This window comes from Gymnogyps californianus, chromosome 1 (genome assembly GCF_018139145.2).
Source record: "Gymnogyps californianus isolate 813 chromosome 1, ASM1813914v2, whole genome shotgun sequence".
In the NCBI taxonomy this organism is placed as follows: domain Eukaryota; kingdom Metazoa; phylum Chordata; class Aves; order Accipitriformes; family Cathartidae; genus Gymnogyps; species Gymnogyps californianus.
The window spans coordinates 176,512,316-176,530,886 of NC_059471.1; the positions used below are offsets into that span (position 1 = coordinate 176,512,316).

The 18,571-nt window shown below is 41.8% G+C and overlaps 2 protein-coding genes across 7 annotated transcripts in view; both read left to right on the forward strand.

Moving 5' to 3' along the window:
- OSBPL8 (oxysterol binding protein like 8) overlaps window positions 1-10,668 on the forward strand; it is a 99,714-nt gene extending 89,046 nt beyond the window's left edge. For 5 of the 6 annotated variants that reach the window (XM_050915409.1, XM_050915414.1, XM_050915415.1 and 2 more), the window contains 8 exons: window positions 500-597; window positions 1,960-2,049; window positions 2,624-2,760; window positions 3,123-3,308; window positions 5,608-5,695; window positions 6,099-6,201; window positions 6,807-6,912; window positions 7,167-10,668. In XM_050915409.1, the coding sequence (XP_050771366.1) occupies window positions 500-597; window positions 1,960-2,049; window positions 2,624-2,760; window positions 3,123-3,308; window positions 5,608-5,695; window positions 6,099-6,201; window positions 6,807-6,912; window positions 7,167-7,302 (944 nt within the window). In that variant the 3' untranslated portion in view covers window positions 7,303-10,668. The remainder of the gene's footprint in view (window positions 1-499; window positions 598-1,959; window positions 2,050-2,623; window positions 2,761-3,122; window positions 3,309-5,607; window positions 5,696-6,098; window positions 6,202-6,806; window positions 6,913-7,166) is intronic. The other variant, XM_050915413.1, reaches the window with a different exon arrangement.
- Window positions 10,669-11,772: 1,104 nt separating this feature from the next.
- Window positions 11,773-14,039, forward strand: BBS10 (Bardet-Biedl syndrome 10). Its single transcript, XM_050902653.1, has 2 exons — window positions 11,773-11,957; window positions 12,024-14,039. Exons 1-2 carry the CDS (start codon window positions 11,773-11,775, stop codon window positions 13,978-13,980), a joined length of 2,142 nt encoding a protein of 713 aa, XP_050758610.1. The 3' UTR covers window positions 13,981-14,039.
- The last annotated feature ends 4,532 nt before the right edge of the window (window positions 14,040-18,571 follow it).

An 18,571-nucleotide genomic window follows, 5' to 3' on the forward strand; every position in this document is an offset into this window, starting at 1 on the left:
AGAAAGTGTACTCAGGATTGTCAGCCTTGTACTTCCAAAAGTCTTTAGGGAGGTGATCAGTGTTGCCTTATATTGGTTGTCCATGATTGTCTTCACCTGTGGTCTGACCGTACATACTGCTTCTGTTCAAGTGAAGTTTTTCTTTGCTCTCTTTGTTGTAGAGTTATTTCCCTGTCTTAACCTCAAACGCTTCCCTCCTCCAATCGTCTCCAATAAGACTAAATACCACCCTTGCTAGAGCCAGCAGCCTACACTGCCAAAGATATGTCTTAGTAAACCATTTTTCCTGCTTATCTGTAATTCACTTAGACCTTTTTGTTTCTGTTTGGGTTGTCTTATTTGTCAGAAGGATCATGCTTATCATTAGGAAAGGTCATCTGAAAATATGATTTTTCCTCTGGCACGGACATGTTTACTCTAGGAATTGTGCCCAAAGAACTTGGGCTTTTTGTCTTGTTGAGTTATAAATATTCATTTTAGCTGTTTCTTTCTCTTGCAGGAATTCTTTATGGCACAATGACCTTAGAGCTTGGGGGAACAGTCAACATCACCTGTGAGAAAACTGGCTACAGTGCAACAATTGAATTCAAACTCAAGGTTAGTAAATGCTGTGAGTGGGCACAAGAAGGAGAATGAGCATAATGACAATTAAAAAAAATTATTAGGTCACTCCTTAGATATGATCTGATTTAATATGGAATTGTCTTTTTGGAAATTGAGGAATTTTCATTTTAACTGCTACATATCCCGCTACGTGTATCTAGCAAATAGTGATTTTTTTTTTTTTTTAAAAAGGAATTATATTGTCTTATCTTTTCTTAATGTATTCTTCTGGGTCCACTGGTTTTGACTGAAACTTACAGTACTGTCTTCATCTCTGGTGATAAGAGATGCAAACGTATTGCTAGTTGTATGTATCTTAAGAACAGATCTGGTGGGGAAAAAACAACGATCTGTCTTATCTCCAGCAGTGGCAACAGTGTGTGTCTAGGAAAATGTAAGAACAGGGGAAGTGTTTAGTAATCTGATCAGTGGTTCAGGTATTTCATGTATTGTTGTTAATATACCTTGGTGATTTTTAATTCTCTAAAAATGTTCAGGGCCTTTTTAAACTCCTGGAGGGCCCTTGGAGGAGATCTTAGACCCAGGTTCCCCTCTCCCATCTTGGGTAAATTTAAGTTGCTCATGACACCTCGAATAAAGATGATGCAAAGGCTTTGGCTAACTTTTATATCAGCCTAATGCCCAGTGCTAAGCAACAGTTTACATGGACTATTTTTGGCAACTGTGCGTGCTGTAGTAGCACCTCCTCACTCACAAAAGCTAAACAAAGGTTTCTAAACTACTTATAGATGCCTTGCACTTCCGAAAAATACATTTGCCATCTTTGAGGCAGAAACTGATTTAAAGCTGAACAAATAGTTGTTAAGGAGAAGTGGAGAGGGAAACTGTATTCAGTTGAGATTACAGGGGAAACATAAAATTTAGGAGGTTGTATTAATTGATATTTTGCCTCGTCGGCCCACAGGCTACATGTGCAGACTAACAAAAAGGCCAAAGAAAATCCCTGGCAATCATTTTTGTTGTTGCTTCTGCAAGAGTTAATCTCTAGTAACAAACGGTCCTTGGCAAAATGGTGAAATTAGTGTAGCAAATGACTATGACCCCCAATATATCGTTGTGTCACTGTTTTCTGCATTATTTTCCATTTTCTTTCCACATTTCTTCAACAATGCTTTTGCTCAGCAAATCTTTCAAGAAAATACAGCATGAGAGAACAACTTACTGCGGTTATAGATTTGTTTTGGGGATTAAATAGGCAGAAGTTGTAATATTAAAAGCCATCAGGACTGTTTACATCACATTTCATAAATGCACTTTTTTCCTTAACACTAAACATAAATGCAAAAATAATTTGCTATTAAAATAAACATGAAAGCATTTCTTTTTGTTTTGCAGCCTTTTTTGGGTAACAACGACAGCGTTAACCAAATATCAGGGAAAATTAAGCTTGGCAAAGAAGTTCTGGCTATTTTGGAGGGTCATTGGGTAAGTAGTGAGTGATGGTATTTTATAAATTCTGGCTGATAGTTGAGATAGGTGAAAATAGCACTTAGTTACAAAAAAGACTTAAGTTTAAAAAAAAAATTAAGTACCACTTTTATAGAAAGTATCTTGTTATAGTTAAGACAGTTCTCAAGAAAGTATAGAGTCAACATAGCGTTATTTGCAACTGTTAAAAGGTGGAAAAGTTGTGTACATTTGAGTCGTTTGTGAAGAAAATACATTTCAGCTTGTGAAATGTTTTTAGTGTGTGTGTTAGTACTATGAAGAATTGTTATGGCACCAGCATGAAATGTTTAAACTTGTTTCAGTTCTGGTGAGACAATACTGGCATCGCTGGTTTTTGGCCATGGTAATGGTTTGATTGCATCTCTGTTCCAAGTTAGAACTAGCACAGAGTGCAGAAATTGAATTAGCATATCTAATTATTCTTAACTATGTGCATCCAAAAGAATAGAAATTCTCATTACAAAAAAAATTGCTTATGCCTCCCTTTTGTGTTATTTTGGCACTCTTTGAGATTATTACAATTAAGGTAACTGAATTATATATGTTACAGGACAGTGAAGTTACTATTAGTGACAAGAAGACAGATGTTTCAGAGACATTCTGGAACCCGACATCCGATATCAAGCAGCGTAGATTACCTAGATACACAGTGAAGTTTGAAGAGCAAGATGACTTTGAGTCAGAGAAGTAAGTTCACTTTAGAACCATATATAATTATTTTGACAAAATAAAACTCATCATCTTCTCCAAATTATGAACAAATTTTATGGTTTGAACATTGACCAAATTAGGAACAAAATATGGTTTCTTTCCTTCCCATGTTTGCTGATACTGACCTGTAAAACAAGAAAGCAACACTCAAATACAAGGTCATTATTTACAAACCTTACAATCACGGAGATTCTTGATGGAAATGTAGAAAAAACATATATTACAACATGGTAATACTCGGTTAGAGGTTGATCCCTTTACTTAGCCTATAATTAAGGAAACGTTTGCAATTATTTCTGTCAACCAGATTGTAACTCTCTATATTGCTCATTTGACAGGCTTTGGCAACAAGTGACAAGAGCAATAAATAATAAAGACCAAACAGAAGCTACTCAAGAGAAATACGTTCTGGAAGAAGCTCAGAGAAAGAGTGCCAAAGAGAGGAAACTTAAGGGTGAAGAGTGGACATGCAAGCTGTTCGATCAGGATTCAGTCACAGGAGAATGGCACTACAAATATGCTGAGTGAGTCCTGCAGTGCTTGTAACAAAAACTGTTTCTTAAATGCCTGGTAGCGTCACTGAGCCTCTTGCTGTGGTTTCAGGAGCAAAAGAACTCAGATACGTAGCTGAGTTCAAACTCATGAAATGCGCAACGCTACTTGATATTCCTATTCATGTGTTTTAATTAAAACGCATGTTTTTTTAGCTGAACTTGGTAGGCCTTTCACCAAAGAGAGGATGTTAATATGTCATGTTGAAAAGGCAGTGCAGGAAACCATGTTTCATGTAACCATTGCAATGGGCTTTTTCTTTTTTATCTTTGTGGTTATGTGCCTTGACAAATTCGTGCTATGTTCTAGAGTTTCTTGGGTATGGCACTTTGGGATGCATTGTGCACCTTTTCCCCCCCCCCCGAGACTGACCAGAGCAGCGACACAGATTTTCACAGACTGGAAAATATGGTACATATGGGCATACCAACTGGAAATCAGAAAAGCCTGTGCTTAATTGAACTGACCTATTTAATTTCTTATATGTTAGAATAACTCTGAGAGTAACAGGTTTACAGCAGTGGTTAATGCTGGGACCAGGTAGCTCAGCTCAGCTGTCAAATACACCCTGTGCACATGAGTGTCTGTGAAGCTCTTTGTGTGATGATCTGGATCAGAGATGAAGATGTAGCTGCCTCTCCAACTGCTGGGGTGCATTCTGTGTTCTCACCAACTCTTCCAAGAGTCAGCTTGGAGCTGAGCCCTTTGCTATGTACAGGGAAGAGTACAAGAATCCTGAGTACTCTTCATGTCTCCAGCAAATTTTCAACTCGGAGGTTTCCTGGAACGAAGCAGGGATTCTGTGTATTTAGCAACTCTGAATAGATTTCTTTTCCATGTATTTCCTTGATTTCCTCTTAAGTCTGTGCAGACTTTTACCACCTAAAACATCCTGCAGCAGAGAATTCCTCCACTAGACTAAAAGCTCTGTGAAATATCCTCTCTTGGTTTGAACCTTCTAGTGCTGTTGATGCCTCTTCCTGTTGGAAGAGTTGTGAATAGTCCAGCTGAATTGACTGCCCATACTGTTGAACCCTGTGTAAAACCATCAGGAGAAGTACTGCACTTTAAATCTGTTAGGTCTTAAAGCTGCAGGGGATAGACTATCTTGTTAATCCGTTATTTCTTGTCTCCTTGAGGCCTTGCGGTTCAAGGATGTGCCACAGAAATTTTACTATGTGCTAGAAAGCAGTCTGCACTGTCAGCGGTTCCTGGGAAGAAACTTCTGTCTCCTTTTATGCATATAATGCTGGCTCACCACCTGGTCCATGTAGAGAGCAGTCTTTTACGCTTACTGTGAAAGATGTGTTCAGTGAGCTGTGGCATTTGTTAAGGTATCTGGATTATGGATTTAGGCATCTGGATTACAGATACAAAAGACCTTTGGGAGAGCAATGCCTAGTGCTCACCCAGTTACCTTAGATGACATTTAATTCAAGTCAGGTTAAGCTAAGATGTAAATGCAGGTCTATGTTCACAACATCTGAAACAGCTACAAACGTTTTAAAAGGCATACAGGAGGAGATAAAAGGAAATCCATGCTTAATCTACTCTTACTAAAGCTGTGCATGAGAACGATCTTCATGCAGCTGACTTGCAGTTTCTGTCCTGAAAAGGCTGTAATCAGCGGGGATGTCGGTCTTTGCCTTTGGCTGCTTGTTGTTCTCCAGTGAGCTATGTGTCTTTTGCCCCTCCCCAAAATTCTATATCAACCTGTACTTGGAAAAGCACTCTTAAAAAATCAGAACAAGAAAACTGTGCGTAGCTCATTAGTGCCTCTTGAAACCAGTCTTGATTACCGTTAGCCACTTTGGGATGAAAGCAGGTTTGAGGTAACTGATTCTTAACCTCTCCTTCCTAGGCATCTTTTAAAAGAAAAAACCAAAAAAGCAGTCCAAAATAATAATAATTTTAAAACTCCCCTAATTTCCCTGTAGTTCTAAAATAATAACTGTATGTTAAGCAGAAAACCTCTCCATGTTTGACAAATACATATCACTAGCCAGACAAATTCATGATGATGTTGTTGGTTAATACAATAGCTTGTACTCTTACTAGCTGGCTGAGGGTTTGACCTGGACGTGAAGTTTATTTTTTGGCTCTCTTGGCCCTTCAGGTGAGGACTGGGCTATAGGTGGAAGATAAGATCACTTATTCTATGTCTGACTTCTATACCGGGAGAGAGAGCTTTAACCTGTTCATACCGAGTTGCTGAAAATGTTTTGTATTTAAATTGCTGTGGTATTAATCAATTATATTCACTTCGTCTAGTACCAGACCATGGGACCCTTTGAATGATATGATCCAATTTGAAAAAGATGGCACCATCCAAACAAAAGTTCGACATCGGACACCAATGGTATGTTCCAGTTCTGTTAGCACGTGCAGCAAGATCCAGGGACTTGTATATATTGCATTATGTGTATAAAGGCCATCAAAGCATTGGGAGCAATGGGAAATACTATTGTTGTCCTACAAAAATGTAGTTTATCCAGTCCATAGTCTTTCACTTCTGTGTTGCGTCCTAAGCGGTAGAGATGACTTGATTGGATAGTAATATAAAATATGTAAACTTGAACTCAACAGTTTAATGTATATTTTCCCTTAAATGGGAAGATGCACAAATTTCAGACTGCTTATACCTCAAAAATTTTAACTTGGACTTGTATTAGATATTGTGCTTTTAACTGTTACTATTAGAATGTGCTGCTTTGCTACAGTTCTGGTTCTCTGGAAATAATTCATAAGTTTATCAATTGTAGGTTAGTGTTCCAAAAATCAAACGAAAGCCAGCCAGTCAGAAGAAAGGAGAGGGTGGTTTCTCATCCCCAGAGCCTGATAACCAGGATTCCTCTGGGAGTGAAGGTAGGAAAAGATACATTTACATGCAGAAATAATAAATTTATTTGACAGTGAAATAGAGTTCTGTAGTCACACAGACTCTTCTTATCTCGACGTTTGCATTATGAAATAATGCATGCTTTAGATCACAGTTCTACCCAACCTGAAGCACATTCTGGAAAAACAAAAGGAGCAGAATGGCTCGTGGTTTTAATTGCAAACTTTCCTGTCCTTTTAAACATCAGTATGTAGTGTAAGTAGGCTTAAGTGCTGCACATATTTAGTATCTGGGAAAAAAATCGTGTTTGTAAACTCTTTTCTTTCTTAAAACAGGATGAATTGTTTTAATTTGTAGATCAGTATGTTGCTAGAAGGCAGATTTTTATTGTTGCTAATGCTTGCAGAAATTAAATAAATCCGTGAGTGTGTTAAGATATTTCAAGCGTTTAACTTGCAGTCCTTCTGTGCTATACGTGACTCTGAAATAAAGCTTTAGTTTTCAGTAGAAGCTTAGTTAGAAAACTTTCTCCTCATTTTTGCAACTGATTTAGTTTGTCATTAGTACTTTGTTCCTTTTTTGACTTAGCAGTCACTTCTGTGAATTACATCTGGGTTTTGTATCTTTCTAGCGCAACTTCTGAAGCATAATACAAGAATAAGGAAAAAAGGGGCCGACCTTGGTGAACTGCAGAGTGCCATTGAATCTATAAAGGAAACACAAGAAGACATTAAGAGGTAGTACTAAATAAAATGCTTTAAAATGGTTTAGAGAATACTGATTTTCTAGCTTTTTTCCCTTGGAGGCTGGTATGTATCTTTCTGCTTTAGAGCCTTGATGTCTTTAAACTACCCTTCTTCCCAAGTGTTGATAGCTCATTGATGTTTCATAATTTTCCTCAAAAACTGTCTTCTGTAGGGAGCCCTAACATACTAGAAAATGCCAAATTGTCTAGACTGTAATTTACAGGATATTATTTTCTATCTTACAGGGACATTATGGCTCTACGAAGTAGAGTCACTTCTAATTCACCACCCGTGGACTACCATTTCTTGCAGTTTAAGCACTATGTCTTCATTTTACTCGTGGTTCTGCTACAGCTTATCGTTAATTTCTTGTTCAAATAGGAAGTGTGAACAAGGGCCTTTCTGAACTGGAATGATCGAACTGTTACTGGGGACCATATTTTAAGTTGGACTTTAAATGATGCAATATTATCTAAAAGAGCCCTGTAGCAACAACTTACAGAACTTTGCCTCAGCGTCCATGGTTCATACTCCCGTCTACCCAGTTGAAGTAAGAATTGTGTAAGTGCCAGTACACTCTTGCTCCTGGTGTGTGCCTCTGTCTCGCAGACATACGACATCAGCCTTGTGTTTTATATTACGTCATATGCTGTACTGATGAATCTTCACCACAGAATAGATGAAGTTAAAAATTCAGAGGTCAGACCCTGTAGGTAGGATGCGATTCCTGTTATGGTAGAATGATAAATGAGCATACTTTGTTACATTTAAACTTCCCATTTTTGTAACAAAGGAACTTTCGAAGTAGCCAAGTTTTTGTATATGGTGTTGGGTGTTTGGAAGTAAACTTTTGTTTAAGGTCAAACAAATACATTATTATACAAAGATCATGAGTGTTAGGAACTGGCAGGTAAAAAGCTGAAGCCTTTGGGAATTCTGCAATGTAATGTCCTTGATTTGTTTTGGAAGTATGAGTTTTTATCCTGAATTACTATAGTGGCTTGTAAGCCAGCTCTTTTATTTTTATAGTTTTAAAACTTCAGATTCTTCATAAAAACATTCCTGCATCTACTGTACAGAGCACATTTTTAACAGTACAGCACCCGGGAAGGTACTGTCTTGGTCCACTCTCTCTCATGAATTGCAAATGTCAAGGATTTACGGTATGTTTGTAAGTCTTGATAAATCTACAGCTTTGAATTTACATTTGTGTCTGGCCATGTCACAGTAAGCAGACCAACTGCTGATGCCAGGACTCTTTCTTATTTTTTAAACAAAATGTGAAGATGCAAAGGTGTGCTTAGTATGTAGCTTGAGTTGAACCTCCCAAAAGGCAGATGATGTAGAACAGAATTCAGGCACCGTCATGAGTTCACTTGCAAATGAAAACACGTGTGTTTACACGGGGAAAGTCTTCAGAAATTGTGGGATGGCTAACAACACACATATCAAAACAAATGAGAGTGAAACCCTAAGTCTTTGTTAAATTCCTCCTTACTGCAGTATATACTCCCTAACAGAACACACGGATGCACCTATTCATTATGCTGTAGCCATACAAATTAATGTGAAGCTTAAGTTTCAATTTAAAACCAGGGTTTCTAACATTTTAATTTGAAGAAATATATGCATGTATAGAACTTGTAAAATTCCAGCAAAAAAAAATTTAGTGCCAGTGTCTATCTGGTGAATTCCTTATGCCAGGCAAGCGTACCAAGTCAAAAAGGGGCTGTAGTATTGTAAAGGTACTCTCAGTAACGCAGACGAGACAGTAGGAGGATGAGCGGCACAATGCAAAGGGCAGCCAAGTTTGTTTTCAGAGGGTCCTCTCAGAAATCAAATCCATCCGGGGCAGTGGAACAGTTCGAAGGTTACGTCTGGCTTTTTGCCATGGCCCAGTTATCCCTCTGCCTTGGGCAGCCTCCCTGACTCTCCAGGTGATCTACCTTTCTGCTCTGCATCAGTCTCCCCAGTATTTAGGGAAAATACTATTTACTTGTTGTTTATCAGTCTAGCTCATATATTCCTGTGGCTGATACCTTCACACACCTCCCCTTCTCTTTTACCTTTCCCCTTCTTTGGGCATCAGCTACGTAAAAGTTTATTGCTTAAGCAGTCAACTTCAGCTTATTTCTTACAGCTTCATATTAGCATAGTTTGGTCTTGAATCATTTTCTGGAATGTGGTACCTTAACCAGAGGGATCTTGCATACGTGGGCAAGACCAAACTTGACTGGACTTCTATTATATGTACAGCTGTGATGAGGTAAAATTTGTGAATCTAGAAAGTCCCTCTGTAAACAAACAAACAAACAAACAAAATCCCTAAGTTAAGTCTCTACACAGAAACTGAAGTTGTTAGCCACATATAAAATGGCATAAAGAAAGCAGAATATTATAGCGTTAATTTAACGTTCTCAGCCTGGAATTTTGCCATTCATTATCGCGTTCAGATGTCAAAGCTTCACCTGTCTTAAGATCCATTACAAGCCTTTAAACATACTCTGTACATGAGAGTAATACAAGAGGAAATGAGTGAGAATTTGGGCAATAACTTCAATCCCCTAAAATAATACTCTGCTAAATTTGTGGTGCTGAAACTCTTGACTGAGTTACAAGCTTTTATCTCCCTTGTAAATAGAAATGTCCTTCTGCCCTTTCATGTTGATATTTTAATTACTTCTGTTCAAGATCAGTTAATAACACAGTCTGCATGTATTTTTACACGGACTGCACGGTAGTAACTGTGGATTTGACCGAGCCAGCTGGCTGGCAGCGTGGTGTTGCACAACGTCAGACTAAACAGATACTCCGTATCTGAAATTAACGCTCAGCTCAAGATAAGTAAAGACTTGAACAGACCGAGACAAAATGCCTGTGCTTATTTTCCTTTTCAACTTATTTTTTAGAGTTTAATTCTGTTGTAAAAGTGGTTTTAGTGATGATCCAGGAAGGTAAAGGATAGATGATGAAACTTTTTGAAAAGTAAAATTGCAGACTTCTGCTTGACCGTATGATTGGATAACTTAAATTCTGAAAAGTATATCGACAGCCTAGTAATTCCTATTTTGCTGGGTTTTGTATGATGTTCCCTCATGTGAATAGAAGAAATTTCTTGCCTAATTTTTACAGTACAGCTGGTCACAGGCGTGTATGAAGCCTTTTCTTTGGCGCATCACCATTGTCCGGTTTAACCACGATGTGTAGCTGATCTTGAATATTACGTACTTAAGACTGAGCTCTGCACATAGTTATAAAAATTGATTGTACAGTTTGCAGATGTTTGAGGGCTGTGGCCTCCTGCTAGTTTTTAAAGTTTAAAACAGCATTTGTTTTCACATTTGATTTACAAATCTTGGGGTTTTTTTTCTTGTACAGGAAATATGTGCAGAATTTGTTGCCATGTGGTTTTGTTGTTTTGGGTTTGTTTTTTCAAATGCACTCTAAGCCTTTAATTTGCCATTTAGGTACAGATTGCCTAGTTAGGTACAGATGACCTAAGGTAAGAAAAAGTAAATATGCCATGTGAAATGTAGCAAGTATCAGTTTCAGCAGTAGATGATGTTTCTTCCATTTCACATGTTGATTCCTTTTAAATAGTTGACATTACTTAATGAGGGTATAGCCTGGCTGTTTCTCCACCCCCCTCCAATTAAATCTCATAAATTATTTGAAAGGTTGTCCCATAAAATGTAGTGATGGCAGTTTCTTCCTTTTTTTGTTTGTTGTTCGCTGCCCTCCTGTGCCTTTGGCAATTTTTTTTTTTTTTTTTTTTTTTTTGCTAGACTGGTGTTTGTGAAACAGACTTTGGATTCAATGTTTTGTATAGTTTCTTAAAGGCTATTACTTCACCACTGTTTTTGTAAATAACATACAACAAGGATTCTGTACATCTGTAAGTTTTAATTATTGTTATTTCAAGGGTATCCTCAAATCACAGAAAATTCAGCAGATATTCGAGTATTGTAAACAGTGCCTTCTTGATGGGTTTCTTGCTGTTCTGAGACATGTAAAGAAGATTTGTCAAGTTTGTGCCATATGTAACATCTGACCTTTTGTGAGGGCTTTTGTGTTTGAAAACTAACTTTCCTGCTTAGCCTCTGGGGAAAAAAAAATCAATTACTACAACACATTAAATTATTCCCTCTTCTGGCTGGTGAGCCACGAGTGGAGGGTTTCTGGTGTTTGATACAATGAAGCAGCAGTACTTTGTTTGTGGTGTTACAGAAACAGCCATAACAAAATAGCCACCTCACAGACAGATTATTTCGGCTTTTTATCTTTAACGTAACTGCGCAGCAGGGTGAGGACAGCGGGCAGGCTCCCGGCTGCCGCTGCGGCAGCTGGCCCCGTGGCGCTGCCCTCCGTCGCTGGCCTGTGACACAGGCCCCGGCCGAGGCCTTTCGCTTGACCAAGCGGGAAAATTAGTCTTCACGACACGGAGCCCACCTCTACGGATTTGTTTCTGCTCGCTCGCCGCCGTTCCCGCGCTGTACGTCACCCGGGCTCACCGTTTGTGTAAGGGATTTGAACTGTTACCGGGCGGCGGAAGCGGGCCGGCCCTGCCGCCTCCCGCCGCCCCCAATAAAGACGTGTCGCACCTCCGCGCTGCTCGCTCTGTGCGCCGCTCCCCGGGCTCGGGCCGGGTCCCGCTCCCGCTCCCCTCGTCCGCCCGCCGCCGCCGCCGGGGCCGGGTCAGCCTCTTCCCTCACGGCGCCGCGCCAACCGCCGCGCATGCGCCCCGCTCCGCTATTGGCCCGGGCGGCGTCCGCGGTGCGTGCGCAACCCTGCGGCTGCGACTCTGCCCGCGCCCCGCGGAAGGGGCGGGGCGGGGCGGGGCGGCCGGTTGCCATGGCGTGGCGGCCGGAGCTGGGGCGGCTGGCGCAGGAGGCGGCGGCGCTGGCGGGCGCGGTGCGCGGCGCCCTGGGGCCGCGGGGCGGGCGGGCGCTGCTGGTGCGGCCCACCGGCGAGGCGCTGCTGACGCGGGACGGGCGGCGCCTGCTGGAGGCGCTCAGCCTGGAGCCGCCGACGGCCAGGTACCGCGGGCGGGGGCGGGGGGGGGGGCGGGGCGCGGTTCCGCCTAACCGCCCGTGTGCCCGCAGGATGATGGCGGCCTGCGCCTGCAGCCACCGCGCCGCGACGGGGGACGGCGCCAAGACGTTCGTGGTGCTGCTGGCCGGCGTGCTGGGCGGCCTGCGGGCGGTGGGTGGCGGCGGCGGCGGCCTGCGGCGGGCGCTGCGGGCCTTCGAGGCGCAGGTGCTGGAGCGGGCCGTGGCGCAGGGCCTGCGGGGGCACCTGCTCTCGGCTCTCCCCGGGCGGCAGGGGGAGGCGGGTGCCCTGGAGGCGCTGCTGGAGGCCTACCTGGCCGGCCGGCTGGGGCCCGGGGAGCGGCGGCGCCTGGCGCGGCTCTGCTGCGAGTACTGCCGCCGCTGCGCCCCGGCCGCCGCCCCCCGCCCGCAGGTGCTGCGCTTCCTCGGCCGCCGCTTCGCGGAGCTGCACGCCGCCGTGGCCGGCCTTCCCGTGGCCAGCTCCAGGGTCCTGCCCGGGCTCGTCCTCCGCAGGGACTTCGCGGCCTACTGCCCGGCGGGAGGGGACCTGCGGGTCCTGCTCGTCACCGAGCCCCTCCGGCCAGCCCTCTCGGCCCCCGGCGTCGAGTTTGTTGTCGACTCCGAGGCTCAGTATCAGGCCTCCCTGCGCTGGATCACAAGGAGGACAGAAGCCTTAATGAAACACTTGCAGAGCAACGACGTTAAGCTGTTACTGTCGAGCGTGAAGCAAGAGGAAGTAGTTATCTACTACGCGAAATTATACGGTGTATCTGTGGTAGAGTGCTTATCGTCGGAAGAAATGGCCCTTATCTGTGAAATCACAGGAGTCTCGCCTTATGCACCTTTTGGTGATAACATATACGGAGAAATCACTGAAGCCGCAGTGGCAACGTTTTGCCAGCCCTTGCTGCTCGGCTCAAAGAGATGCGTTCACATTGGCTTCACCAGTGTGTGCGCCTTTCAGCCCCATTGCCTAATTCTTTGTGGGCCGGTCGACGGTGTTAACGAGCAACATGCTACTGCTTTACAAGGGGCATTTACAATGCTGCAGCAGCTATTTAAAACAGTTGATCAGAGGGAGGAACACAAAGCAGAAGGTGAAAGGCAGAATGCAGCCTCAGAGGTTTGCAGTTGGCATTCTTCAGCTACTCAGAAGCAACTCGTAATAGAAAATATTTCTTGTAACAGTAATCGGGTTTCTGAATGTCAACTGAAAGCACATAGGGATGAAACAGAGATGCAAATTGTAGACTCTGATTTGCAGGGAAGTGAAAATCCAGCATGTGTGCCAACAGACTTGCAAATGCCCTCAAATCCCGTCTCACACATCAAAGAATTCAATGTTGCCACTGAAGGAGATGGCTCTTCAACAGACGTACAGAAACCACATGCAAAGTGTGAGCATCCGGGTGACGTGCGTGAGAACTGTATAAGCGATTCACTTGTGGACAATCAAAAGAACTACAGCACTGCTGTATTAGCAGTATGTAATGCTAATACAGTCGCTGCGTGTGAACGCCTAGATGTTGGCAAAGATCTAGAGGAAACAAGTTGCAATATAGTTCCATTTAAACATGAAAAGAGTTGTGTAAGTATTGCACAGAATTATTCCAACTCGCTCATAGAAGCAGGATCAGTTTTGCCAGTAGGAGGTTACTTTGAAATCCTGTTACATTATTATATTCAGTACTATGCAAAACAGTTTCAGCAGTCAGAGGTAGCTGTCATATCTAATGTAGTTGCTGATGCTTTGCTAAGTATTCCCAAGTCCTTGTACAGGACAACAGAACAAAACCGCTTTACCAAATTCTATCTCAAAGCCATAAATGCACTCAGAAAAAATCAGCCACTGCCTACGAGCGAGAGAGGCTTAGAATTGGTGTATTGCAAATACCAGTTAGTCATTTCAGTTCTTCATTGTGTTACAGAGCTTCTCTCCATAGATTTAATAATTGGTATTAAGTGTCCGCTGCAAAAAATTGAGGATTATGACTCAGAAGATGACTTCTGAAATCATTAATAAAGAATGTTTTTGATTATGTGTTTTCCTGTGTCTTCTTGTCAAATGGATGTGTCTCAAAATTCAGTGCTAGAGACTAAAAGGTATCTTTTTAGGCCCAGAGACCTAACGTGCTTCTTTCCTCGTAGAAGAAAAAGGCTAACCAACTGAGATTTGTGGAAAACTGGGTTGTGAACAGCACAAACTTAAAGTTTCAAACATGACAAAGCGTAGCTGATTTCCACTGCAGAAGACGTGCAATGCCATCTCCATCCAGGTGCAGAGGATCCTGTGTACGTTCTAGCCGAGGGTGAACTTTGCCTCTTCTGGCAGTTTGAGTATTAATGCATGCTAGATGTGATTAGTTTTCCTGGCACGTTAAAAGTTGCCAGTATGATGTGAGCGACTGAACTTGCAAGTTACAAGCAAGGGGGTTTTTTTAGCTTTCATAATAGGGTGGATTGAATGTTATTTTAAATAAAAATATTTTTGTGTATATTGTGGTTTTGAATATAATGGGAAAAATACAACTGTTGTTAGCCTGTTCAGCGTTGGGGCAGGCAGTGGTATGCCGCTGCAGTATTTCCCAACGAAGAATTTTCTCGCCTGATAGGAGATGCAGCATTTTTATCCTCCATTGAGTTCACTTCAGTCACTAGTAGAGTTAAAGATAATTTCATATCGTGACTGGCTGGCATTTGCTCTGGCAAATTAGTTTATATGACATTACTTAGTACAACTATTAATTTGAACTATCCTGGGTTGAGTTGTGGTGCTGCTATAAAAGACTGTGTAATCATGGGAAAAGTTTACGCAAGCAGTAATGCAGTTTTGCGTGAAAAACCTGAGAAAATTTTTCAGTTCAGACTTTGACCATTTGGGGTTTTATTCTGGGGTTTTTGGTTTGTTTTTTTTTCTTCTTTTATTCTTTTTTTCCCTGGGATTTTCACCCTAATAAGATTTGCTTTAAGCTCAGTATCACCTGGATGTCAATATACCTCCCTTTCCGCTGTGTCTTAAAAACTACAGGTTTGGTGGGGGAGGTTTCTGAGTAACTGAACAGCTGCAGCTGATAATGGTATCGCATTGGTTCTCTATGTGCTATTGCCAGTATTGCGTAATACTTGGAATAACTGGATTTTTTTTTTTTAATCTGCCATTAAATAAAATTTAGTGAGGATATTTAAAATCACAGGCATAAATCATGTTCATGTGCTATACCTGAGATGATTACAACTGAAAATGAGATTTCCCCCCCCCCCCCCCATTAATTTATACTGTTGTTTTCCCTTTTTCAGTTTCTTCAGAAGAGTCTATCTACCAAAGTTCTTTCAGATGTTTTGGCAGCAATGCTTTGCTTGACTACAACTTTCTGTTGAAAGTTTATCTATAGTCTTGGTAATATAAAATATTGTAATAATTTTTTTTTTCCTGACTAATACACTCTTACAGACATCTGCATATGAAAAACAGTGAAACTCAGTGTTCACTAGAGTGATTTCTTTAATGAAGGACTAGGGACAGTTACTCTTTTTTTTTTTTTTTTTTTTTTTTTTTTTTTTAATCATTTTTGGTGGGTGCAGAGGTGGGGGAGAATAAAACATGGAGGAGAGGAAAGAAAATCACATTCTTGCTGTTACCACATGCTTTCAGTAGCTGCTTAATGTGACAGGTCCAGTATGAGCGACAAGAAATCTCCGTCGTGGAAGAGCTGGCATTTCGGAGCTGCGTGCCCTGCTTGCCCGGACGGCCTTGGGGCCGCTCGGGACCTTCCACCAGCCCTGGTGCTTCAGCAGGCACTTGGGTGCTGTATTTTAACGTTGTAATGAGCTGCCGAGACAGTTTTGCTCTTGCACGAGTTTCTGCATACTCTCTTCAAACTGCTGACCAACTTGCTGGCCAAAGATTAATGACTTGCTTTGTGGCAGTCTCACAACTGCGGCGCAGAGTGCGTGAAGCCTGGCAGCAGTGGGGGTTGTCTGCAGAAGCTGCCTTTGTATTCTGAAGCAAGGTGCTCTCTAAAGACAGGTGAAATAAAGAGAATACTGTATCATTTCATGTTATTTTATACCATTTGCACATCTGCACGCTTTCAGATTTACTGCAGTTCCTTAAAAAAGGTTAAAACAAAAATATTTTGGTAGGTGAATGGTCTTCTGGCTGTTTGATTTAAATTGTGTCGTTCTTATCATTGAGAGGAAGAAAGTCCAAAAATTTTATGATATACAAAATTCTTATTTTGTATGCCAGAGACACAAGGGAGAATTTAAAAATGACAAGTATATAAAACTTCTTTTTCTGACCTGTTTCTGGTGAAACCTCAAGTCTGAAGGCTCATTGGCTCAGGTGCTATATTTCATTGACTTCTCTGTCTTTTTGTATTTTGTGAATGATCAGTCTTCCCTTTTGAACTACTGATTCCCTGTTTTGTGTGGAGATCTGAGAACGTGGCACATCTTTGCCTCGGAGAGGAATGTCTCTTCTTTGTCCTGGACTGCTAGAGTGGACGCTTGTTCAGGACACGTCTGTTTGGTTTCCAGTCCTGGAGTCTAAGCGCATTACAAGCTGTGCACCAGCTCAAGGAAGAAAAAGGCATTAACTTAGTCTTTGGGGGGAAAAGCAGATTTACTTCTGGATTCAGCTTTCTTATCTTTAGGAGTCTTCTCCAGTAATTAGCCTGGAAGTGTAATCATGACCTGATCTTAGAAAATATTTTGGGTTCGCTGCTGTCCCGCCTACTCTTTACGAGAAAGGCTGTTTGTAGCCCTGAGAAGTGGCGCAGTCCGTGTTCTGGGCTGGTGCTCAGGTGCTGTCAGTGCCGTTTCTCCTCTGCTGATGTTTCTGACCCGCTTCAGCAGCTGCCTCCCGGTTGTAGAGGCTGTGGTTACCCAGTCACCCTACTCAGGCTGTTACTGCTCGTTGGTACCTAAGCCTTAGGTACACAATTATTCATGACATCTTGCAGCTATCCCAAATTTTAAAGCTGTCTATAAATGTAGCTTACCCTTTGACAGGTGACATGAGGACAATTCTAAGAGTGATCTCTTGACATAGTGGCAGGGACAAAGGGGTTACCTGGGGCAGCTTGGGAGAATATGTTTACTCAGTCAAAACTGCAGGGAGCAGTATGTTTGGGCATGCACTAAGGTTGTAAAAGCCTACGGGTTTTTCTTCTTGCACTGTTTCCCAGAGATGGTTTCTATTTTCTGCTATTATTCTATTATTTTTATATTTCTAAATATGGATTGGTCTCTATGCAAAGTGAAAGCTGGGTACACGTAGATGTGTGTGGACTCAGGTCCAAACTCGAAATAGATGTAAAGTACAGGTATACTGGTGTTAATAGCCTAAAATTAAAAGAATGGTTTTAGAAGAATCTTGATGTTTAACTCTCCTTTCTGCATCCCTTAGCAAACCTATGTTCTACCCCACGTGAAATTCATCAAAATATTTTGAAGGCGCTCACCCCAGCCACAAGGAGTGTAGGTGTATTTTAAGCAAGGTAATCCCCCCGTTTGTCAGGTAGCAGATTCATATACACAGGTAGGTAGCTTCTTTTTTTTAAATTTAAAAAAACAACAGGTTTTAAGGCGCATCTGTAGTAGTGTACAGTGAGACTAGATTGAAACTGCATCCTGCACACAGCTCTTGAGAATGGGAGTAATCTATTTACATGACAAGGACACACCGGTTTTATTTGTTGATTTGGGTGGGGTTCGAGTCTCAACAGACTCTTACGGGTGCTGGGACCGCACCGAGACAGCCTCCGTTCCCCAGCCCTCCTCCAGCTGCCTTTCCCCGTTGCCTGACCCCAGCAGCTCACTGCTCAGCACCGTCCCGAGCCCTTCTCGTTGATCTCTGGTGACACCAGCTCCCTGTCTACCAAATGGGTATTGCTTGCAACCTAAATATGGCCTTATATTTTCATCCATGGCTAGCTGATGACTGACCTTTAGCCTTTTTGGCAGCTATACAGAGAGTATCGCTAATAGTAACCAGTCGCATCGAATATTATTCTGTTGTGTCACAAATCACGCACTACTGAATCGCATTTGCAAGAGGGAGTAGGGAAATGCAATATTTTGTTTAGGAGCACAACTGTATAATGGCATAACTCTGGTAATTGTTTCTGTTGTTATCTTTGTAACAGTCATCTTCCAGAGTCCACAGGTGGGTGATTAATTATACTACGTGAGAAGATTAAGGAAGATTAAATTCTTCACTGGCATATATCTCCTGGACTTCACTAGAACTGCAGTCATCTGAGCCTGTACTTAATTTGCTTTTTGTTACGTAACAAATCTGCTATTAGCGGTAGAGACTTCCGGTTTTGATTACTAAATTTATTTCTATGCTTGTTTAGGTTAATCTGTCCCCTTGTGTATTTTTTGGCAAGGTTCTTTTAAATCTCATGTTAAGAGAGAAACTATTTCAAAGTTCAGTTGCAAAAATCTCTTTAAGAAACTTCTTTTTGTCACCAGTAAACCCAAAGATTAAATACTTGCTTTATTTACTATACTATGTATCGCATTATTACTATTAAGACTGAACAAATCAAGAGAGTAATGTCTGAATTTATAAACAGTAGCTTTGGAAATGCATT